The sequence below is a fragment of the Camelus bactrianus genome, chromosome 10 (genome assembly GCF_048773025.1).
Source record: "Camelus bactrianus isolate YW-2024 breed Bactrian camel chromosome 10, ASM4877302v1, whole genome shotgun sequence".
Lineage (NCBI taxonomy): Eukaryota > Metazoa > Chordata > Mammalia > Artiodactyla > Camelidae > Camelus > Camelus bactrianus.
In genome coordinates this window covers 4,717,589-4,741,364 of record NC_133548.1, presented here as the reverse complement: position 1 = coordinate 4,741,364, position 23,776 = coordinate 4,717,589, and the positions used below count along the sequence as shown (strand labels likewise).

General features: G+C 52.0%; 1 protein-coding gene across 4 annotated transcripts in view; it reads left to right on the top strand.

The window, feature by feature from the left end:
- The first annotated feature begins 1,593 nt into the window (after window positions 1–1,593).
- The window catches only part of LRP5 (LDL receptor related protein 5), a 113,001-nt gene continuing 90,818 nt past the window's right edge, over window positions 1,594–23,776 (top strand). For 2 of the 4 annotated variants that reach the window (XM_010956755.3, XM_045517938.2), the window contains exon 1: window positions 1,594–1,741. In XM_010956755.3, coding sequence (XP_010955057.3) covers window positions 1,609–1,741 — 133 coding nt within the window. In that variant the 5' untranslated portion in view covers window positions 1,594–1,608. Of the gene's footprint in view, window positions 1,742–14,862; window positions 15,077–23,776 lie in introns of those variants that run through there. The other 2 variants (XM_074371603.1, XM_074371604.1) reach the window with 2 other exon arrangements.

The following is a 23,776-nucleotide window of genomic DNA, read 5'->3' as shown; positions in this document are numbered from 1 at the left end:
AGCTGTTACCTAGTTTCTTGGGCCCACGTCGTTCCCTCCCTCCCACCAATTGGATGTTTCTATCATTTTGTACAGCAATTCGTTTCAGTTTAACCCAATTATCATTTTCTTTACTCATCCTTCCTTGGTGTAACTCAGACCTGGTTTCCCACTGAAGGACATTCTCAAGCTGCTTCTCCACTGAGGGTTTGTCTGTAAACTCTCTTAGTTTTGTTTGCCTGGAAAAAAGTCTTTACTTGCCCCTCATTCTCTGAGACACTTTTTCTGAGTTTAGGACGCCAGGTTGAGACTTCTCATTCCCTGCTGGGCACTGTCGGTCTAACTGGCATTTCTTCCTCGGCACTCGGCCATTTTCTCCGGCTGGTTTTAAGAACTTTCTCTTTGGTGTTCTGCTTTCCTGCTACGCTTGCTATTAATTTACTGCCTCTCGGCCCCAATCCCACCTCTCACGGGGCTGAAAGATGCTGGGGGGACAGCAGAGGTGGAGGGGCTGTCACCCTGTTTCCATGTGCTCCTCCCCTCGGGCACTGGCTGCTTCCTAGCAGAGGGTCACCAGCGAGCGGCGTCACTGTGAAAGGGCTCCGTGGTCCCCCTGGGGCTGGGTTTCCAGTGGGTGCTGCGGGCACACCCGTGGACTTCCTGACCCCGTCCTGCCACCCTCAGTGAGGTCCGGTCTCTGCCCGGGACCTCCTCCCATGGGTCTCTGTCTCAGGCTTGGGGCTGGGTGCTCCTTACACACACTATTCCTGCATCCTTCACACTTGTCTTTATCTCTTGCTACCCAACCCCCCCATTACTCCATCCCCTGCCATAGTTAATAACGCTTTAGAATAAACTTTCCCTGTCCAGTGACTGTGTGGTTCCTGTCTCCTGATCAGACCCTGAATGATACACCTATGACGTGTCCAGGTGTGGATTTCTTTCTTCTTTTTCTTTTTAAACTCCTGCTTGGAATTCACCGAGCTTTCTGAGGCTGAAGTCTTGGTAACTCCATCACTTCTGTAAAACTTTCAACCACTATAACGTTGAATGTTGCCTCTATCCCCCTCTTTGATTTTTCCCTCTAGAGCATTGATTTTGTCTGTTAGATCTTCTCTCTCCATCTTCCAGAGGTCCTCATCTCCCTAAAGAAAACTTCATTGAGCATGCTGCACAATTTAAAGTGTACAATACAATAGTGTTTAGTATATTCACCGAGTTGTGCAACCATCACCACAATGTTAGGACATTTTCATCACTCCCCCGCCAGAAAAAAAAAAAACAAAAAACAAACCCACACCCATTAGCAGTCACTTCCCAGCCTCCCCTCCCCAGCCCTCTGCCTCTGGCAACCATGCACCTACTGTCTGTCTCTACGGATTTGCCTGTTCTGGACATTTCAAGGAAATGGAATCATAATAATTAAAATGCCTGGCTTCTTTCACTTAGCATGATGTTTTCAAGATTCGTCATGTATTATTGGAACTTCATTCCTTTTTTGGATGAGTAATAGTCCATTGTATGGGCATATCACATTTTGTTCATCTGTTGATGGACCGTTGGATTATTTCCACCTTTTGGTTACTACGAGTAAAGCTGCTATCAGCATTCAAGTTTTTGTGTGAGTTTATGCCTGTTTCTCTTGAGTGGCCTCCTAGGAGTGGAACTGCTGAGTCACAAGGGAACTCTGTGCTGAACTCTTCCAAGGAGCTTCCAGGCTGTTTCCAGAGCGGCTGCACCATTTCACATTCCCGAGGAACGGGTGAGTCCGCTTCCTTTCAATTTGTTCCTCTCTCCGTGCTTCCCTTGGTGCGGCGCGGCGCAGCCGCCCCTCTCCAGCACACTCTCACGTCTCGCCAGGTGTCTAACCTAGTCATTCCGATCCTAATTTCAATTATAATTTTTATTTCTGGAATTGGTCTTTAGCCCTTTTCTCCAACATGCCTGCAAATCTGGTGATTCCTTGCCTCTTTGTCATACTTTGAATTTCCCCTTTTCTCTCTTTAAATGTTTGAAGAAGATTTCAAACCGACAGTTTGAGAGTCTGCAGTTTTTATGGCTTTGAGGCTACAGTTTGCTTTTCCTGCTGACTCTTGCTCATGGTGGTTCTTTCCTGCTGGGCTCAGTGAGTTTTGTAGCTTTATTAGTGGGAACTCTTTGAGGACTGGATCTGAAGTGCATTTGCTCCAGAGTTGCCTCTGCTTTGCCAGGCTCCAGGGCACTCTACCAAGAGGGACCATTTTAGCTCCCATCCTCAGGGTGGGTCTTGAGGTGGCTTCTGGCTCTGAAGCCCTGGGACAATAGCGCTATGCTGAGACACTCACGGAGATTTTTTTCTCTCCTTTTCACTTCTTCTGTTCTGCTCAGAACGAAGGCCAACACAGGGACATCTTCTTCCTCCCTCCCATCCCCAAGACACCCCGTGGGGCAGGTTTTTCTTGTTGTTCACTCACTGGAAATGTCCTTTTTCAGAAGATTCTCAGATTTTGGGCGGTTTCTGATCTGACCTTCCACCTTGCTCAGGACCTGACCTCCGTTCCTGCCTCCAATGTGCTGTTAAACCCAGCTCTGAGGTTCCTGGGAGCAGAGAGGCGCCCCCAGGGCAAGGCCAGCTGCAGTCTGCCCTGACTGATATGTAAATATAAAGATATTATATATATAAATGTATAATATATAAATAAATATATTTTATACACATATATAAATAAAAATAAGTATAAATTTATATTTATATATAAACATAATATACAAATACAAATAAATATAAATTTTATATTTTATATTTATGTTTATAAAAGGAGAATTTCAAATTTCAAATATCTATAAACATGCCAAGAATAGTACAAGGACACCAACAGACTCATCACACATTGTTAAAAACCATCAGCCCATGGCCAATCTCAAAGCCCACCACCCAAAATTATGCTTCTGAAGCAAATTCCAGACATCATACTATTTCATCTGAAAATACTTCGGTGTGCGTTTTCCAGAGATGAGAACTGTCTTAAAAACATAGCCACAATATCTGTACTCACACCTAAGATTTTAAATAATAATTTCCTAATATCATCAGTGTTCAGTTTTCTGCTGTAATCAGTGTTCAAATCCTCAGTTGCCTCACAAATATGAGATTGCTTTCTTATTTTTCTTATTTTCTTACTATTTTTGGTCTTAATGATGCCCCCTACTTTCCTGACAACTCTACCACGCATTAAAAAATGTTTTAAATTAAGATTGCTTGTGATATTTTTATGTGTTTTGTACCAGGTAGCATCCTCTGGGTATCTAGTTGGTTATTTTGCCAGAAACAAGCTCCTCACCATGACTTGGCTTTTGAGTATGTGCCTAGAAAAAAAAAGACTGCGAGGGAATACATAAAAATGCTAACAGTAGTCAGATCTCAACCATGAAATGAGATTTGATTTTTGTTCCCTTCTTTATCCTTTCCTATATTTTCCAACTTTTCTGCAATGACCATAAATTAATTTTATAATCAGAATATCAAATATGAAATAAATCCAGGGAATCTAATTAAAACCATAAGCACTGCCACCTAATCCCAGCCCTTCTCCAACTTTCAGCCTCACTGACATCAAACTTCCTCTAGCACAGGGCTGCCCCAGGCCACTTGCACATTCCCTGGACTCTTCACCAGACTATTGGGGTTGGCAAGGGGCGAGTAGGGGAGAATCCTGACTGCATCCCCCCTGCCTGCCGATCGGCTTGCCCGCAGCTGAGGGTCCTGAGCCTCTGCGGAGGGTCAGGACAGGCTGGCAGTGGAAATCTGCCTAGAGCTTTTCTTCCCATGTGATCTGGCAAACATGACAGGAGAAGAGGTGGGGGAAGCAGCTGTCAAAATGTTCACAGCAGCCCCCACCTTGATGAAGGGCATCTGGGAAGAAGTCAACACCTCTGACCCTGCACAAGTGACTCAGGCAGTAGTTTGTGCAGGTTTGGGTGGGATGGAGAGGGCAGAGCCCTGGGTGCAAATCACAGCTCTGAGACTGGCCCAGGTCGTGGCCTTAGGCCAGGTACTCAGGCTCTCTGAGCCTCAGTTTCCTTGTCACAAAATGGGGATGATACTAGAGTCTCCCCGCTGGGGCATCACGAGTGCTCAGTGGCCAGCCCGGGTCTGTAGACCTGAAAGTGTGAAAGTCATGGGCAGACCAGGGAGGCTCAGAGCGGCTCCCTTGAGGGGGACCTACCCAGATGTTATGAGGTTTGAGCTTCAATGCCTAGGCTCCCTCCTCCAGGCACATGCCAGGAAGCCTTCTGTGCCCTGGTAGCAACATTTTATATTTGCTGCCTGGTGTTCTTAATCCCCAGGACAGCCCAACCAGACAACGACTTTCTCCACTGGCACAGATTAGGAAACAGAGGTCCCCAGGGATTCCACAACTTGCCCAGACTCCTGCAGCGGGGACTTGACTCTGTCCCCTCTTCTGGGAGCCGAATTCTCTCCTTTTATCTTGACAGTATCAGGTGTGTGCAGTCGTGTCTCAGGTGAGGTCCTATTTCCTGGCACTCCTCCCTTTTTGCTTTTGTTTTTGGGTTTTTTGCGTTTTAAAAAATTAGTTGTATAGAAGTGTAGGTGATTCACAGTGTTGTGTTAGTTTCTGGTGCACAGTGTGGTGATTCTGTTGTACGCATATATTCTTTTTCATTATAGGTTATTACAGGCTATTGAAAATGTCCCCTGTGCTCTACGGTGGGACCTTGTTCTTTATCTGTTTTGTGTAGTTTGTATCTGCTAATTCCAAACTCCCAGCTTATTCCTCCTGCCCTTTCCCCTATGGTAGCCGTAAATTTGCTTTCTATGTCTGTGTAAAGAAGTTCATTTGTATTATTTTGCAGATCCCACATGTAAGTAACATCGTATGCTATTTATCTTTCTCTGTCTGACTTGACTTCACTTAGTATGAGAGTCTCTAGGTCCCTCCTTGTTGTTGCCGGTGCCCCTCCCTTGTTTGTTTTATGAGGGGGAGGTAATTACCTTTATTCATTTATATTTGGAGGAAGGACTGGGGATTGAACCCAGGACGTCGTGCTCGCTAAGCACGCACTCTATCACTTGAGCTGTACCCTCCCTTCTGATGAGGTTTCTTTGCTGATTCCTGGAGCGCCAGGAAGAGCTGGACAGGGCGGGGTGCTGCTGCCCCCTCGTGGCCATATGAATCACTGCAGGCCCGAGCCAGGAACACCGGGCCCAGAAAGTGCCTGAGCCACCCTGGCTGCCCAGGGCCTCATTCCTCTTTCCGGCTCCCCCACCTCCTCCGGCTCCCAGGGCGCAGTGGGGAGGAGAAATAACAAGGTCTGCAGCTCCATTCCTGACTCCCTGAGGGAATTCAGTCAAGTCACCCAACCTGCCCTGGCCTCAGTTTTCCCCTCTGTAGAATGAGCATAAGTGAGATCTTCCCCGAAGAGCTCTTAGGAGGATCCCGATCCCGTGAGTGAGCAGGGGCCCAGTGATGCTCCTGGGGAAATAGAAAACAGGGCCTGGAGGACTCTTCCTGCAGCCTCCAGCCCAGCTAGAGCAGCAGGAAGCCCAGGGCATGCCCATTCCTTGCAGGGAGGAAACAGTCTTGGTACAAAGTCTGCAGAGCTCTGTTGGCTGGGAGGTGGGGGCTGCACATCAAAGGCGCCGCCTGCCCGGCCCGCTGTGATCTTTGGTCAGAGAATTACCGACAAGCAGGGAAGGACATGTGATCCTGGTCTGGGAGGGGCCCTGGCAGGAGGCACGTCCCCCACTGCCAGGTACCCCCAGCACCAGCTCTCAGCCTTGCCTGCTGAACCTGGTGGGGGCAGATGGACGAGGCCCTGAGAGGCCCAGGGTCTGCTCCCTGCTTTGCGAGGGTTCATGTCCTTGCTGCCCGATGCCCCAGCGTGAGCATCATCAGACTCAATGCCAGCCCCAGCTGTCCTGCTGGACCTACGAGGCCAGAGAAGCCCCCTCACTCCCAACAGGGCCTGGGGGCAGCTGCTGCTTCTAAGAGCCCAGCAGGGAGAAGGGCCCTTTGTGGGACTAGCAGGGAGCCAAGACTGCCAGGTATCCTCAGCCACAGCCCTGAGACCTGCACCCTCCTTTGTCACCTTCAGGCAAAGCCTCCTGTCCTGGGGGCCTCCCATGACTTCTTTCTAGAACCTAGAATTTAGAATCACAGCTATTGGGGATGGTCAGATCCCCCCAGACTCAGCTCCAGGAATATCCCTAAGAGGAAACTGCACGAAGTTCCACCAGGGTGGAGCCCTCATTTGGGGCACCCACCGTCTTGCCCCTACAGCCTGCCCACCTAATGGTCCCCTTCCCCTCCCACACCCCACAATCTAGCTGCTCGTGGCCCCGGTCTTGGGAGTCACTGTTCCAAACACACGCCTGCCTCCCAGGGGGAGTGCCCAGCACCTCTGTGGCTGCCTATTCAAGCTGACGCTTTGTTTTTCCAATTTTCTAATTTTTAAATTAAAAAAAAAGAATTGAAGTATAGTCAATTTACAAAGTCGTGTTAGTTTCTGGCGTACAGCATAGTGATTCAGTTATACACACATACATATATTCCTTTTCCTATTCTTTTCCATTAGAGGCTGTTACAAGATATTGAATATAGTTCCCTGTGCTGTACAGTAGGAAGCTGACCCTTTGCGAAGGCCCAGTTCACCTACTTGGCCCCCCACATCGGCTAGAAGGGACCCCCTCCCCGTGAGTTTCTGCAGCAGCTACCCTCTCTCCTCTGCCCCCACCTCACTGGGTGAAAGGTGACCCTAATAACTGCAGCAGAGGCTTGACAGCTAGACCCAGAGACCCAGTGGCCCAGAGGAACTGTGCCCGGCCTCGGGGAGGGAGGAGATGCCAGCGGGAGAGGAGGCTCCGATCCTGGAACCCGGCAGTAGTAGGGGCCACGGGGCACTGGGGAGCCATAGAGGATTTGTGTGAAGGTAGGGCCACTGTCAGATGGGCATTTTAGGACCATCATGCTGGCTGCGCTGAGGGACAGACCACAGTGGGGAGGGCTGAGGGGGCCTGAAGCTAGCTGTGGAGATGGAGAAAAGTGGCCCCTAGGAGGGCCATGCCTGAAGCAGGGGAGAGTGTGTGAGCAGGAGGGACAGAGGCTGGGACCGACAGGGAGGGAGGCGTGGGTGGAGGAGGAGCAGAATCTAGTCGTGAGATGCACCAGGAATGGCCCTTGGAGCTGGTAGTGGGGAGGTCATCACAGGGGCAGGACTAGATGAGCAGGTGGTGAGGCCAGGAGGCAGTGAGTGTAGACGGTGGGTTGTAGGGGCTTGGCGGCTGAGGGGGCAGAGAGGGGAGAATGAAGGGGAAGGGTGAGTTTTTGTTATACGTTAAGAAAAGAGAATCTTGCTCTTGTATACAAGCTGAGTGGGTGGAGCCTAAAGAGGGGGCATGAGCTGGCCACTGGCCAGGCAGGAGGGGCCCTGCAGGGGGGCCAGGACCTGGGAAAGGAGAGGCAGTCAGTGCAAGGGAGGGGATTAGCCCTACAGAGGAGGGACATGGAGGAGCACCATGGAGGAGCTGGGAGACTGAGTTCAAATTCCAGCCTGGCCGCTTTCCACCTGCCTGACCTTGGGCAGGTGCCACGCCTGTTCTGAGCCTGGTCTCTCTCTCTTTTGGGGTAGAGTTTAAGATGGGACTTTCTGGCTCCACTTCATCTGAGACTGAAGGCCTAAAACAAAATAATAAGTGTCATTTTGCTGGGGGCTCCAAGCTTTAGGGGGCCCCCACTCTGCCCCTCCAGCCTGCCCATCACCCACAGGAGACATGCTCCCTGGTGCCCACCACCACTCACCTTGCCCCAGGCACTGGGACCCCCAAGTCCCTGCCCAAACAGCACAGAACCCAAGTCCAGGCTGTGTGGGTGCCCCCCCCCAGACCTGTAGTCCCACCACAGACCTCCCCTGGGGCGAAAGTCCAGGGAGGTCCTGGGCTAGGTCTCTGGTCACCTCGCTCCAACACAGAGGAGTCCGAAAAGTTCTACATAGCGCTAACTTCCTGGTGTTAATGACTGTGTATTTGTCCAGCCAGGGAGGAAGAACATTCTTTTTACTCCATGGTCTATGGTCTGATTTATCACTTTTTTTGTTTTTTACAGCCACCACCCATAATTTTATGACTGAGGTTCAAAATTGGTTAAGGGTTTTGCCACATTTGCCAAAAGGAGAAATATTTAAAGTATGTCACAGACAGTATGATGTGTCTCCATTAAATAGTTTGGGAGAGATCTCCTAAGAACATTCCCCGACATTAACAAAATAGTTTTCTAACATCTTAAAAAAACCTCACGGGGGTGGGGAGTATAGCTCAGTGGTAGAGTGCATGCTTAGCATGCACAAAGTCCTGGGTTCAATCCCCAGTACCTCCCTTAACCAAAAAAAAAAAAAAAAAAAAAGAACCCCAAAAAACAAAAAAAGACAAACAAGTATTTTTAATATCATCAGTTATTTTTTAAACAGGATCTAATCAGTCAGGCTATTTCTTTTGTCTCTTTTTATCCAGAAAAATCCCTCCACCTTTTTTTTAAAAATAGCATTGATATGTTGAGAGTGATTGATAATTTTAAGTGGCAGGCCTAGACTTTCGTCCCGACCCCCACATGCTTGGGGTGAGGGTCCTGCAGACGGGAGCCTGATTCCACCAGCCGGAGGGCGACCGACTCACCCCTGTTTGCCTGGACCTTCCAGTTTTAGCCCTGAACGTCCTGTGTCCCGCAAACCCCTCAGTTCTAGGCAAACTGAGATGGTTGGTCACCCTAATTAGTCCACCGTCCACCTTGAGAGTATAGAAGAGTCCCCTTCATCCTGAGACTAGCAAGAGGGGCTTCAAGGAACCAAGTGGACGTGTGTCTCCTGAAGCCGTTGTCTGGCTGGAGGACAATGCGTGGCTCTGCTGTGCGCTCCAAGCCTGATACATTTAAGGCCAAGGCCATCACTGTAGCTGCCCGGCCACTGAGGAACTGCATGGAGGCTGTGCTTCCTGGATGACTGGGCAAAGGCATGTGTCGCGGGGGTCAGGCACCATCTGAGAAATATCTAAGGTTTCACAAAGAGCCCAAAAGAGAATGATCAACATTGGGAATCCCCCAAAGCTACAGGGTCCCGATCCTCCCTCCATGGCCAGCTCCAGGCTCACGGAGGAGAGCAGAGATGGGGCTGGCCCTCCCCACTGCAGCTGAGCTGGAGGAGGGGAGAAACTGTGACTCTGAATAAACCTTCGTTTTGATCATGAAACCAGAACTGGAATGGCATTTCCTGAGCTGACACTATTCCTGGGACTAGAAGTGACCCAAGGGCTTCACTGCACCTGAGAGTGACCACAGGGAGGTGTGGCGGCCACCTGAGGTTTCCAGCTGGGTGCAGGGAAAGATGCTCCCTGACTCGGTCTGTGGAGTCCTGCTGTTCAACTAAGTGTGTGTGGTGCCCCCGGCCCTCAGCCAAAGCCAGGTGCATGCAAGCCACCACGTGAATCCAAACAGCTCCTCAAGGTCACAGACGACTGGCTGCCTGCGAGGTCCAGTGGGCAAGTCTGCCCCCTCAGCCTCTTTCCCACTCAGGAGCAGGCAGAGTCTATAAAATGGAAATCAAAGCCCATGCTCCCTTGCTCCTGGCCTTCTGATGATCCCCCATCTCACTCAGAGGAGGTGGTCTCCAGGTCTCTGCTCCTCTCTGACCTTGGCTGTCTCTGTATCAGCTCCTCCGGCCCCCTCACTGTACCTCAGGGTCTTTGCACTGGCCTTCCCTTCTTCCAGGTCCCTGTACAAAAATCACCTTTCTAGTGAGGCCTGCCTCCCCTCTTGACCCTCTTGCCCTGCTTTATTTATTCTGGAACAGGTGTCACCATCGGGCCCCCTATAGCAGGTGGGCAAACACTTCTGCAAAGGGCCAGGAGGCAAATCTTTTAGGCTCTGCAGGCCACATGGCCTCTGTTGGGCCTCTTCACCTTTGCCACTGGGGTATAAAGTAAGTTGGAGATGATAACCTGGACAGATCCTCACTTCTCTGACCTCAGTTTCCTTCCCTGTAAAATGGGTTTGTGAAGATTAAGGACTATGTTAGATTACTGTGGCTGCTGTGACAAATCATCATGAACTGGACAGCTTAAAACAGCAGAAACGTATGCTCCTACAGTCTGGAGGCCAGAAGTCTGAAATCGAGGTGTCAGCAGAGCCTCGCTCCCTCCAAATGCTCTAGGGGAGAAGCCTTCCTCACTGCTTCCAGCTTCTGGGCACTCCAGGTGTTCCTTGGCTTGTGGCCACATCTCTCTGATCTTTGCTTCCATCTCCACTTCTTTCTCCTCCTCTCCTATTATCAGGACACTTGTCATTGGATTTAGGGACCACCTGGATAGTCCAGGATGAACTCGTCAGCTCAAGATCCTTGATTATACCTGCCAAGACTCTTTTCCCAAATCAGTTAATATTCATAGGTTCCCAAGATTAGGATGTGGATATACTAATCCACATTAGTATATGTGGGGGGAACCACTCTTCAACCTACTGCAGGTGTCTTTAAAGTGCTTAAAAAGGAAAATGAAACCTGAATGTCAATTCCTTGATCTGTAGTGAAAATAAAACTGTTAAATAAAATGAAACTGTTATAGAAAACTGTGTGGAGAGGGTAGAGCTCATCAGTAGAGCATGTGTTTAGCCAGTGCAAGGTCCTGAGTTCAATCCCCAGTACCTCCATTAAAAAATTAGATAATATGGAAACGAATATATGTATGCATATGTACGACTGAAACATTAGGCTGTATGCCAGAAATTGATACAATATTGTCAACTGACTACACTTCAATAAAAAAGGAATGCAAATAAATATATAAAAATAGATATACATAAATAAATGAACCTAATTACCCCCCCAAAACCAAATAAACAAACAAAATTGCCAAGTGGACCAGACTCTCCCGTGGCCGCCCCTGGCATTCTCCCCAGGACACGAGTTACATGCAAGCCAAACCCTCGGGAGGGCTAAAGCTCAGGGCTGCAGAAACTAAGGGACGGATGGTGACTATTGGAAGAGAGGACAAGTTGGGGTGCCTGGCACATCCACCCTCACGCCCTGTCGTGGGCTCTGGTTAATCACAGATCGCACTGACACAGGGCTTCCCAGCGTAAAGAACACGTCTGCAAGTCGTCTCTCATCTAAGGCTCACATCGGCTCTGAAAGATAAGAAGTCAAGCCAATAGCATTCCCATTTTATGCATGAGGAAACCGAGGCTTGGAGAGGTGAAGTTCAGCCTGTGTCCCTCACACCCCAGCTGTCTCTGCAGAGACCATGGCCCGCTACCAACCAAGCCCGGACTGCCCACCACCGCGCACCGGTGGCCACCCTCCCTTGCCTGCTCCCAGTGCCAGATGCTGGGGGTGGTGCTGAGGCAGGGGAGAGGCCCGAGGGGATCCAAAGGATGGCCAGTTAGCGGATGTTCTCCCCCGTGTGCCTCCACCAAGTTGTCCTCAGGAGGATGCTTGAGGCTCAGAGAGCCCGGAAATGCTGGAGCCCAAGGCACACCTCTGACCACAGTGGCCAGGCCTGCCAGGAGGGAGGGCTCGCGTGCCCAGAATAACTCTCCAGAGTCAGCATGTTCCAGCTTGGGAGGGAAACCAGAAAGTCATTATTCCCCACGTGTCGTGGGCTGAGATGTCACCCTGTGATGGGCCCTACATGGACCCCGGCTGAGCCCTGGTGTCCAGAAACGATTAGATCTGACAGGTGCTGAGCCCCTGTTACTTCATGGGGATGGAACCTGCATCTGAGCAATAACTTGAGAGAAAACTCTTTCAAAAGCAAGGCCTAAGAAAAGTTCGGTGGCGTGATGAGCTGTGACAGGCAGCCTTCTGGGGAAGTGGAAGCTTAGCACATTCTCTGGTTGCTTCTGACATTAGTGAAGAGTCTAAAAATTACTGCCCTCATGATGCTGGAATTCTGCAGAGTTAAATAGTGACTAGTTCTCATTGTTCTTTGCAAACAACTTTTCTCAAAGTTCTGATCAGAGTTCTGCCTTGAGACCTGAGGCACAGTCCTTTCCCTCTCAGGGGGTCTCTGACGGCCCCTCCACAGTTGATACCCCACAAGTTGGCACAGGAAACCCCAGGGCACCCCAGGAGCTACTGCCAGCCTCTGCCATCCCCTGACTTAAGTGACCTCTTCTATATTCACTGAATTCTCCCACTCTGAGAGTTAAGCTGTCTCCCTCCCTGAGAATAAAGAATTTCAATATCTGTTTATATTCTTGGTTCATTTTCCTTTTCATCATTTGCATAACTGAGCACAGGGTCTTCATCTTCTCTGTATCAGATGTAGAACTTCGACTTGAACTTTGGCCCAGCTGTTGTAATAAATGTCCACTAGCAGAGCCCTTGCGGTGGGCCACCCCAGGTGCCCAACCTCTCATTCCCACAGCCAGCACCCTTAGTGAGTCCCATTAGCTCTTCCTAAAACATCCTGAATCCAGAGTCTTCTCGCAATTCGTAAGCCCCCCACCCACTGCCCGTCAGAGCTGCCATCTCTCCTGGCTGCTGCTATGGTACACACCTGCTGACCAGTCTCCTGCATCCCCTCTTTTCTCCAGACAGTCTTGTCCCCACTCAGCAGCCAGCTTGCTCCTTTTATAAATGTAAATTAGATCTTTTCCCTTCAATCAGTCATTCAACAAACATTTATTGAGAACCTACTATGTGCCAGTCCCTGGTGTAGGCTTGGGGGGCCCACATGGAACAAATCAAGTGGATGTCTCTGTTCTTGGGGCACTTCCATTCTAATGGAGGGAAGAAAAGTAAACACAAGTGGGTTGGCTGATGGTCAGTGCAAAGGGGAAACGTTAAGCAGAGAAATGGAGCAGGGAGTGCTGGCAAAGGGTGGGCAGTGGAGGGGCTGTGGTTTACAATTTCCAAAGGAGGTCAGGGAAGGTCTGGCTGAGGAGCTGAAGACGTGAGGTCATGAACCATGTGGGTAACTGGGACGAAAGAGTTCCAGCAGAGAGACCAACAAGTGCAAAGGCCCTGAGGCAGGAGTGTGCCTCCTGTGTTTGAGAACCAGCAAGGAGGCCATGTGGCCAGAGCAGGGTGAGAGAGAGGAAGGAGAGTGCATAAGAGGCTAGAGAGATAAAGGGAGAAATGTGGCTAGATCAGTCCCCTTAGGTGCCATAAGGCTTTTTGGCTTCTATTCTGACTGGTGTGGGAGCCATAGCAGGTTCTTGAGCAGAGGAGGGATGTGAGCTGACTTGTTTTGACAGCTGCTGTGAGATTAGGCTGAAGAGGGTCAAGGCTGGACAAGGGAGACCCAGCAGGGGTGGGACATGACCCAAACTGGGATGGTGGTAGTGGAGATGTGAGAAGTGTTGACAGTCTGCCTCTGTTTTAAAAGTAGAGCCAACAGGATGTGTAACAGGGGTTGGGCAGAGGGTGTAAGAGAGGAATCAGCAAGGATTTTGCTCCTTAAACCCCTAACTGGCTTCCCATTGTCTTGGGATAAATTTTTGACTCCTTCTCCAGCTCTGATGTGCCCCAGCCCCAGCTGGCTTGTCCTACTGCTCCATTTGCCTCTGCTGGCTCTTTGGTGGTAGCTCGAATGTCTCTACCTCCCTAAGTCAGAATTTCCCTAGATCTTGCAGCCCAGGACACTTCATTCTTCATGGCATCCCTCGCTCGGTTAATGGTGTTTCAGTTTGTTTGTTTGCTTTGGTTTTTAAATTGATCTATCTTCTTGTTTTTCTTTATCTCCTTCCCTAGAATATAAACCCTGTAGGACAGAGACATTCTGCCTGAACACTAGCTTTGTAACGTTGTCACAAATATATGAAAAATGCCCATATCCATGTGTACCTGGTTGTGCATGTGAGCTGCAGCTAGTTCTTGGCACCTGCAAGGCAAGCATTGATCTCCCTGTGTTATAAGGGCAGAAGGTGTCCCAGGAAAGGTTATATTTGGACCCACTCAAGGGCACACCTGGTTCTAGGAAGCAGCAGAAGCAGAGTTTGAACTTGGGCCTCTGGGTTCCAGAGCTCGTGATGGTCCTTCCCAGCCCTTCTTGTTCCCCGAGAGATCTGTGGCTGAGCTTGCTGCTCAGGGGGACACAGAGCAGCGAAAAGGGGGGTGGGGGGCGGGGCTCAGTGCTTGCTTGTTGAATGAATCACAGGTGAGGTCTGCCATCCTAGAGGGGCTTTCTCCCTAAGGCGGCCTACAAGCACATTCGGAAGAACAGCGTGTCTACAGCTCAGTCTTCGTGTACCGTAATTAATGTAGAGGGTATACATTAGTTTAAAAATAAAACCTCAAACCCACTCCTGCTCCCAGCCCGAGCAGCCCCCGCCTCTCTCCATCATCCGCTTCGGTCCCTGCCCCGGCACGGACTCGCGGTCGCCCTCCTTTGTGCTCCCCGGCGCCCTCAACAGTGAGAACAGGTGTCGCGGGGCCGCCCCGACGGGACCCTGCTGCGGGAAAGCGCGTAGACCTGGCCCGGGGCCCCAGGCTTCCAGCCTCGAAACTGTTTCACCGTGTGCCCTCGGGCAACCCTCTTCGCATGCCCCGCCCCCTGCCTCAGTTTCCCCATCCTTCAAGCCCGATCCCGGCAGCTCCACAGGTGACACACCTGCTTCCGGGTCTCGATCTGCCCCCGGGCCCAGCGGGGTGGGAACCCGGCGCCCGACCCCGCGCCCCCGCGGAGCCCGGGTGACAGGTCCCAGGGGGCGGGGGGCGCGGGAAGAGCCGCGGGGACCGCGCGCAGCGGCCGCCTAGCCGCGGGCGGGCTCCGAGGGGCGCCCGCGGGAGGGCGCGGCCGGCGCGGGGGGCGCGGGCGGGCGGCGGCGGCGGCGGGGGGCGGGGACGCGGCGCGGCTTCCGCTCCCGCGCCTCCTCCCTCCTCCCCCCGTCGTCCTGGTCCGCGGCGCCCGAGGGGGGAGGCGGCAGGCGCCGGGAGCTGCGCGAGGAGCCGCCACCGCCGCCGCCGCCGCGCCATGGAGCCCGAGTGAGCGCGGCGCGGGCCCGTCCGGCTCCGGACAACATGGAGGCGGCGCCGCCCCGGCCGCCGCCGCCGCCGCCGCCGCTGCTGCTGCTGTTGCTCGCGCTCTGCTGCAGCCTGGCCCCCGCCGCGGGTAGGTGGGCGCGGGCCGGAGGGACAATGGCCCGGGCACCCGGGCCGCCCCGAGGCCAAGTGCGCGGCGCCGCCTCGGAAGCGACTTTGCAAGTTGGGGGCGAGTTGGGGCGCGCGCCGCGGGTCCCCGCCGCGCCCGCCGCCCGGGGGCCGCGCGCGGACCCTTTGTCTCGCCCGCCCGGGCTCCTCCCGGGGACGCCGGGGCCCGTCCGCGTCCCGGGCGGGCGAGGAGGGCGCGCGGGCGGCACCCACCCCGCCAGGTGCGGCGCGGGCGGGTCCTCACCTGCCCGGGCCCCGGGGCGCGCTCAGAAGTGCGCCCGCCTCAAGCCGGCCGGGCGAGGCCGTGCGGGGACCGTGTGGACCCCGGCTGGCGGGCAGGCACAGAGCGGGGACTGTCGGCCCAGAGGCAGGCCTCGCCGCCCTGTGTCGGGAACTCCTTCCCGACCCTGTTTCCGATGGCCGCGCGGCCGGCCTGCGAGCTCTGGGAACTGATTTAAGTTGCAGAGAAAGTTCTGAACCGGGAGCCCGGCCGCCTGGCCTGTGGCGCTGCCCCTTTCATTTGCCTTGCTGACTGTTTCCAAATGTACTGACACCTGCCAGGTGCCCGGGCGACCGGTCTGGCCCCTGGGGCCCTAAACAGTGACGCCTAGCCCCGGGGGCCGGCTGCGTGGGGCCGCCGCGCGGGGCGAAGTGTCCCAGAGCGCGGCGTGGGGCCTCCGTTGTACACACCCTTCGGGAGAGCGGTGACCGGGGACCTTTCTCTCCAACTTTTGCCTTGTCCGGAGGGTGGAGTTGAGGTCAGGAGGACTCAGGAAACTAAGCGCCTTGTGAAAAGCTACACATGTTCTTTTAATTTGGAGATTGCCATGTGGTTTTTGAAGCAAGCCTCTTGCTACCTAAATCATTCTCTTCCGACCTGAGTGTTTTGTTTTTCTGGAGTGTGGCGGGCCAAGTGGGCACGGGAGTCCTGTGCTCTCCAGGCTGCTGTTCTGCTGGTGGCAGTGGGGGGAGGAGGGGGGCTCGGATCCCTTTGTCTGGGCCTCTTTAAGGCAAACAGCTGTCTCCCTGAATATTTCCAGTGCGGACACTGCGGGGAGGTGTCCTGGCCTGGCTCTGTGGTCACACTCCTAGCCCTGCGGCCCCTCCACTGAGGTTTGGGGCGCGGAGAGGGGGTAGTTTCCTCCAGTCCTCTTGCCTCCGGGAGGCTGTTGGTGGTTTCACCCCAAATTTGCCTCCCTCGGGAGTGAGTTTATATTCTTGGCCCTGTCTGATACAAGCAAAACAAGGTGACGACGAAACAATGACAGTATCTGGGTAGTTCAGGCCAGCGCTTCTCTTTCCGGAAATGCCTGGATCACGGAGGCAAAAGGTTTTTTTGTGTGTGGGGGGGAGATGTTTGTTTTAAAGGTGGGGTTTCTCAGCCGGCTGTGTTGCTTCTCACTTCGTTGCAGTTTGGATTTCCTGTAGCTTTTGGGGTAACGTTGTTGGAGCTGAATGCCTGTCGTGCGGTTCGAGCCCCTAAGGAGACGGAATCACACATCTGTGGAGTTCAGTTGTGTGGGAGGCAAAAATAGAGCTGATTATTTTAACATTAGGAAGCATGTCAACACAAGGTTTTTAGAGTGCTGGCTAATGTGGTAATCTGGTCCTAAAATGGAAGGAAAAGGAGGGATCTTTCTGCAGAACTATTTTGACTGTTCTTGGTATGTCATGTCTCTGATTTCTGTGTTAGATTTATGCCTCAGTCCGGAGTGGAGCCAGTAAGTTGGTAGCTAATTATTTTTCCTGATTGCTTCCTGTTGCAATTTGAAGCTGTAAGCCCACGAAAGTGCTTTATTCTAGTGGTCCCGGTGCTGGGAACGGCCTGCTCCAGCTCCATGGTCCAGGCCTCTCCCCTTTGGCCCCGCAGCGCTTGCTCCAGAACCGCCCCCAGGGTGGTTACTGCAGATACCCACTGGGAGGGCCCGACAGGTGGGTACTGAGTTAATGGAATGCTGTGTAGAGTCCACTGAGAGTTCCCCCAAAGGACCCTCTGCTTCTCAAAGCAGGGCCCACCTACCTTTAACCCTCCCGTTCAGTTCTAAGTCCACCCGCGTGATCCAGCATTTGCTGTGGAGATCCCGTCCTATTTGGAACCTGTTTAATTTCAGCTGCACTGTGTCACCACTCAGGCATTTAGCAGAATTTGCACACGGGGCAGGGGGAGGCGCTTGCAGCTAGGTGAGGTTCTCAGCACGGCTTCCGGCCGTGCAGTTCGGGCTTGCCGGGTCGGGGCGGGGGCTTTAGGGGCGGACCGCGAGGGTCTCCGTGCGCGGTAGCTGTTTGATTTTGGACAGCTTACTTAGCTTCTCTGTGTCCAGAGTCCTCACCTGGTCCCCCCCACCCCCCACCCAACATGATGGGGAGCCCTAGATGCTGTGTGTGAAACCCTTAGCACCATCCTGGGACCAGTGGTGGCAGAACTGTGGTGCCTGTTGTGTAATGGGATCCTTGATCTTTCTGGCCCGGAAGGTCTAAAAGCTGTTACCACACAGTCTGGATTTTTCGCCTGCCTGGGACCTTGGACATTGAGTCCACTGTCTGGCTCATTTATCGCTGCAACACTGGGTGAGGTGTCTTGCGGTGGTTAACAGTGTGGGCAGATCCTGAGTGCCCAGGTCTGGTCCCAGTCTTGCTTAGGGTAGGGGGACCTTGGGCAGCCAACTCCACCTTTGTGTGCCTCAGTTTCCTCTTCTGTAAAATGGGCATTGTCGTACTTCCTTCCACTAGTTCAGTGAGCTGACCCACTCGTGGCACTGGATCAGCTATTACTATTGTTGCTGTTACTCTCAGTGCCTGGAACTGTGTGGAGCGGGGGATAGAACTGGATAGAATGGTGGAGGAGGCCCAGGCCTTTGCTGTCAGGGTGTCCGGTTGAGGGGAAGGCAAATAGCAGCTGACTGTGCAGCTATGGGAGAGGTGGGCCCAGGGGCCCCTCCCTCACAATCCCGGAGCCCTGTCCTCAAGGACTGGGTGGGCTCTGCTGAAAGAGGCCAGATCACACTGCAGAGTCTGGATGTGATCCAGAAGGTGATGGAAGCTTCCGGAGACTTGAGTTTGGGGAGAGGGAAAGGCATCGCAGGCTGGAGTCAGGTCAGTCCTAGGAGAAAGGTATTGAATTGGTCTTTTTTTTTTTTTAAATTGAGGCGAAAAATCACGTAATGTGAAACTAACCATTCTAACGTATACAATTCAATGACATTTAGTACATTCACAATGTTGTGCAACCATCACTTCTGTTAAGATACAGAACATTTCAATGGCCACAAAATTAAACCCCATACCCATTAAACAGTAACTTCCCATCCCACCCACTGCCCAGCCTGTGGCAGTCACCAGTCTGCTTTCTGTCTCTATGGAATTTCCTGTTCCGGACACTTCATATACAGGGAGTCATGGGGTGTGTTGTCCTTTGCATCTGGCTTCTTATTGGGTGTAATGCTTTCGAGGTGCGTCCACGTTGTGACATGTGTCAGTGCTCCACTCCTTTTCAAGGCTGAACGGTTTTCTATCCTATGGATAGAGCACATTTGCTTATCCATCCATCCATCCATCCGCTGATGGGTTGACCTTGGTTGGGTACCTCTCTCAGCAGGCATGGGCTAGGAGCTGGTTGCCCTAGTGGGGTTTGGATAGCGGATGCTGTTTAAAGCTGGGCTGGACATTGGCTGATTTGCTTCAGAGATGGGAGAGCTGATGGTGAAGGGAGCTGAGCCAGGGGACACGCTAAGACCAGTGGTGGCCCTCAGGAAGAAGGGGTGCTGGGATGTGGACTTAGTGCCATGTTCAATAGTATAGAAGCCCTGAGAGAAACTGGACATTTGTGGTTTATGTGGCCTTTTGGACACATAACACGCTGTCAAAATGGGGAGGCTCTGATGGGAGTAAGGGGCCCTGTCTAGCCCCTTCCCCGCCTGGGCCTGGGACACATTTGCTCAGGAAGTGGTGGCGTGTCTGCTCTGAAGAGGAGCCGGTGGCTGTGTGCAGGTGGTGGCACAAAGAGCTGGTCCCCAGGTCCCGCCTGCTGCCTCAGGCTGCTCTCTGTCTTCTCTTCAGCTCTGGAAGGTGGTTTACTAGCTCTCAGCCTCAGCTTCCTCATCCTCAAAATGTGGATGTTGGCTTGTGCCTTGTGGGGTGCTGGCTGGGGTTCAGTGAGGCGGCATCTGTGAGTAGGAACCTGGAGGCCCTGCCCTCCAGATGGGCCATCGTGGGAAGGATGCAGTGGCAAGAGGAATCCCACCCTAGGTGTCCCGCTTCCTTTTTTTTTTTTTAAGATTTTATTTTATTGAAGTATAGTTGATTTATGATGTTGTGTTAGTTTTAGGTATACAGCAAAGTGATTCAGTTACATATATATTTTTTCAGATTCTTTTTCATTATCAGTGATTATAAGATACTGAATATAGTTCCCTGTGCTATACAGTAGGTCTTTGTTGTTTATTTTCTATATAGCAATGTGTGTATCTGTCCATTTCCTTGTGAAAGAGACCAAGGGTCAGAGTCCCAAACACTGACTTCCAGTGTGAGGCTGGAAGGAGAGGAGAGGTGTTGAGGGCTCTGCTTGGAGCTGCTTTGCCCCCAAGGGGTGGGCTCCAGCCGGGAGCAAACCTGGCTGCTGACCCTCTCGGGTAAGTGGGGGGCTGTGTGCCCCTTGCCCAAGTCCATTCTTCCCATTCTCCAGCTCCGAGCAGCCCTCCTAGGCCTGCCTTTGCCTGTAACCAGGTCAGGGCCAGTTACCCTCTGCTGGCCCAGCCACGGGTTGCCTGCCGGCTGCGTGTGGACCTCAGGCTCTGGTGGCAGCGGTGGCAGCCGTGTGGTGCTGGAACTGCAGGTCCTGATGGCATGTGTGCCCAGAATCACACATCTGCTGTCCTCTGTCCTAGCTTGAGATTTCTCTTGCCTAGGACCCCCCAGGAAATTGTCATGGTGACGTCACCTCTGAGCCTTTTTCCATTGGTGGGAGATACTGCACCTTCTGGGTGTCTTCTTATTTGCTTTCTTGATTAGTATTTGATTCAGTGTGGATTTTTTTCAGTGCTTTCAGTTTACCTTGATACAATTTTTCCAGTGGTTAAACTGAAGCAAGAAAGGGCCTCATCTGTCATCCTCCCTGGTCCCGCTGTCCCTGCTCTGCCGGGTTGTGTGGCTTCCCTGAAGCCACCTGGCTCCACCCTTAAGCCTCCGAGGTCCTGCCCCATCAGGTCTGGAGTGTGGCCTCCCGAGACCGTGGCAGTCCCCAGCTCTGCCGTTCTAGCCTGTTTTTTCCCACTTTAATTGTAAGTATACAATTTAGTGGCACTAATTTATTCTCAATGTTGCACAACTGTCACCACTATCTAGTTACAAAAAGTTTTTCTGTTACCCCAGACAGGAACTGTGCCCAGTAAGCAGTCATCCCCCGGCCCCTGGGAGCCTCTATGCTGCTTTCCTGTATCTGTGAATCTGCCTGTTCTGGGCAGTTCATGTTTGTGGAATCATATGCTGTTTGTCCTTTTGTGTCTGGCTTATTTTATTTAGCAAAATGTTTTCAAGGTTCATCTATCTTATCAGAACCCCATCCTTTTTATGGCTGAATGACATTCTGTTGTGTGGATGGAGTACACTTTTATTGGCTCACCTGTTGATGGACACTTGGGTTTTTCCCCCTCTGGTGACTGTGAATAACGCTGCCTGTGAACATGGGCGTGCAAGTACCTATATGAGACCCCACTCTCACTTTTGGGGTTTACACCAGGGAGTGGAACTGTGGAATCACACGGTCACGCTGTTTAATTTTTGAGGAACCAGGAAGCTGCCTTCTGTAGCAGCTACAGCACCTGGCGCTCACCCCCAGCACTGTGCAGGGGCTCCAGCCTCTCCCCTTCCTGCCTGTGCTGGTGATTTTCCTTCTTTTTGGTTCTCACCCTCCTAGTAGGTGTGAAGTGGTACCACCTTGTGGTTTCGACTTGGTTTTCCTGGTGGCTAATGACGTTGAGCATCTTTACAGAGGCCTGGTGGCCACTTTTTTAATAGATGTGTATTATTAACTGCACAATACACAGGAATACATATAAACAGCCTCAACCCTTCACAGCATGGTCCCTCTTTCTGTGAAGATGAGTGTCTTTTACAGCCTATTTTATTTCTCTCCTCGGAGAAGACCACGTCTTCAACACATAGTTGAACGTGTTGTATTGCTTTGGAAACATCCTCATATTTTTTATGTAAATCCGGTCGCTCTCTCCCTGTCATTCTACAGCCCATCCTTTTCACTTGCTGAGGTACCGTAAACGTTTTCTGTATCCTTGCTTTTTAGATTTTGATTCCTTTTTAAAAGCGAAGTAGTATTCCGCAGCATGGCTGCATCCCGCTTTGTGGCTTTTGCCCAGCTGAAAAGCATTTAAGTTTTTCCAGGCTTTATTGCTATTACAGTGCATGACAGTGAACCGCGTGGCTTGCGTTTACATTTATCTGTGCACGTGTGTTCAGACATTTTTTTAAGTTATCCCTCATCAGAGAGTACGGTCATTTATAAAATTTTAAGAATATTGACAGATTCCTCCAAAAAGGCTACATCAGTTTCTACCCTGCCAGGTGTCTGTGAGAGTACACGCCTTCCCCTCTCCCCTCCAGTGCTGGGAATTACCAGATTCAATTTTTTAAAAACTCAGTTTGGTTAAAAATGGTAACATTCTGCTTTGCACGTCCCTCGTTACTGGCTTGTTAGCAATGTTCTTAAATCCTGAGCCCATTTTCCCATTGAATTGCTGCTTCTCTTTTTCTTACTGATTTGTAGGAACTCTTTATTTGGTGTGGACATTCATTCTTTGTTATACCCAGGTTTTTCTTCTGGTCTGTAGCTGGTCCTTCATCCTTGTTTTTGGTGGTCTGTTTTTCCAAAGACATTAGAAAGTTTCATCTGACAAAACTCAGTCTTTTCTTAATGGGTTCTGGGTTCCGTGCCTTGTTTCTTTACCACTAGTTTGTAAGTACATCTTCCTTTATTTTCCCCCAGGACTGTTACCGTTGCGTTGTTGTATATTCATACGTTCTGTCTGATTTTTTGCGGTGAGGGCTATGATATGAGGTAGGGGTCTGAACTGATCCCCCCAGTAAGTGGACAGGGGGCAGTCCCAACACCCTGATGGCATGGCTCATCCTGTGCTCATTCATTTAAAACGCCACTCTTCCACGTCCAGTGTCTGTGGTGCTTGGCACCTCATTCTGGAAACTTCTGTCCTGTACTGTTGACCTGTGGGTGTCTTTCTGTACCAGTCGCCTGCTGTTTTGATCTCCGTAGCACCATAGCATAGTTTGAGATGGATTGTGCCGTTACCCCTTCATTGTTCTCAAAAAATTGTGTTGACTCTTCTTGTGCATTTACTGTTTTGCGACGGACTTCAGAGTCAGCCTCTGAGGTTTGACCCTTTGGTCTCTTGATCCGGGGGCAGTAAATGGTGACATTCAACAGGTGTCAGGGCTGGACTGTAACATGGTCTCTGACAAGCAGGCGGGTCTCCGGCTATGGAAATAAAGCCATCTGCCACTGCCATGGAGCTGGTCTTCCCATTTTCGGTCTGTGTTAGCACGTGGAGGACTTCAGAGGTGACGTGGGGGCTGGGTTGCCCGGGACGCTCCTGCCGTGGTCCGCGCGGGGAACAAGCTTGAGTGCAGCTGACTCCAGCGCCAACCCGGAGGCAAGTGTAATTACTGCTTGAATAATTGCTCCCCTCCCCTTGTTCATTCCAGAACAAAATGTGAGCAACTCTAATTTCTTCCCTGGGCTGTACCCCTCTATTAACTGGGGTGGGGAGGCAGTTACCTGCCTAGCAGAACTCTCAGGAAATTGCTCCGTGGGCAATGCGTGGCCTGAGTGCGTGGCCCCCGGCCAGGACCCGTGAGCCCAGCTGCCTGGGTGCCTTCCAGACGTGCTGCTTGTGGGCAGCTGCCACCGCGGATTCTGCCCTGAGGGAGCAGGCGTCCTCCGAGATGGGAGCCCAAAGGATGTCTCACTGCAAGGTGGTTTCAGAGCAAGGTGTGCTCCCGAGCTTGCTTTTGTGAGGGGGAGGGCGTTTCTCTGAACTTCCCCCGGAGGGGATTTGGTTCCCCGCAGGAGACGGAGTGGGTGGCACCAGGGTGTATCGGATCCCTCCTGACTCAGGCTGGGAGCACGGAGCCGACTTGGATGCCTGCTCTTGCTCTGCTCCCTGGATGCATGTCAGGAAGCCTGTGGGGTTCCTTCCTCCTGCACCCAGACCCTCCATACTCTGAGGCCTCCCCCACACCTCCGGCCCGGCTGTATCCCATGGGAGACTAGATTCTGAGTGGAGGATTCCGCCAGTGTCTGATTGGTTTCTGCTTTCTCGAACTTTCCCCTTGCCCATTTATCTTTCTCTCTGGCCAGATTAGTTTTTCTAAAACTAGTTTCATCATGTCCTTCCCCTTCAAAGAAAAACTGCACTGGCGTCTCGGCATCTAAAGTTGAAGCTTTCTGGCCCGGTGTTTTGTCCTGCTCCTGAGCTGGTGTTGGCCCTCTCCTGTGCTCCCCGGGGTGAGCGCTTCTCTGGGCAGGTCTGGCTCCTTGGAGTCCAGAACCTTCCAAGGTCCACCCAGCCTGAGAAGGCCTGGGAACACAGTGTCTTCATCCCCATCCTTCTGTCCCTGGTCTGGTGTCTGGTGCGGA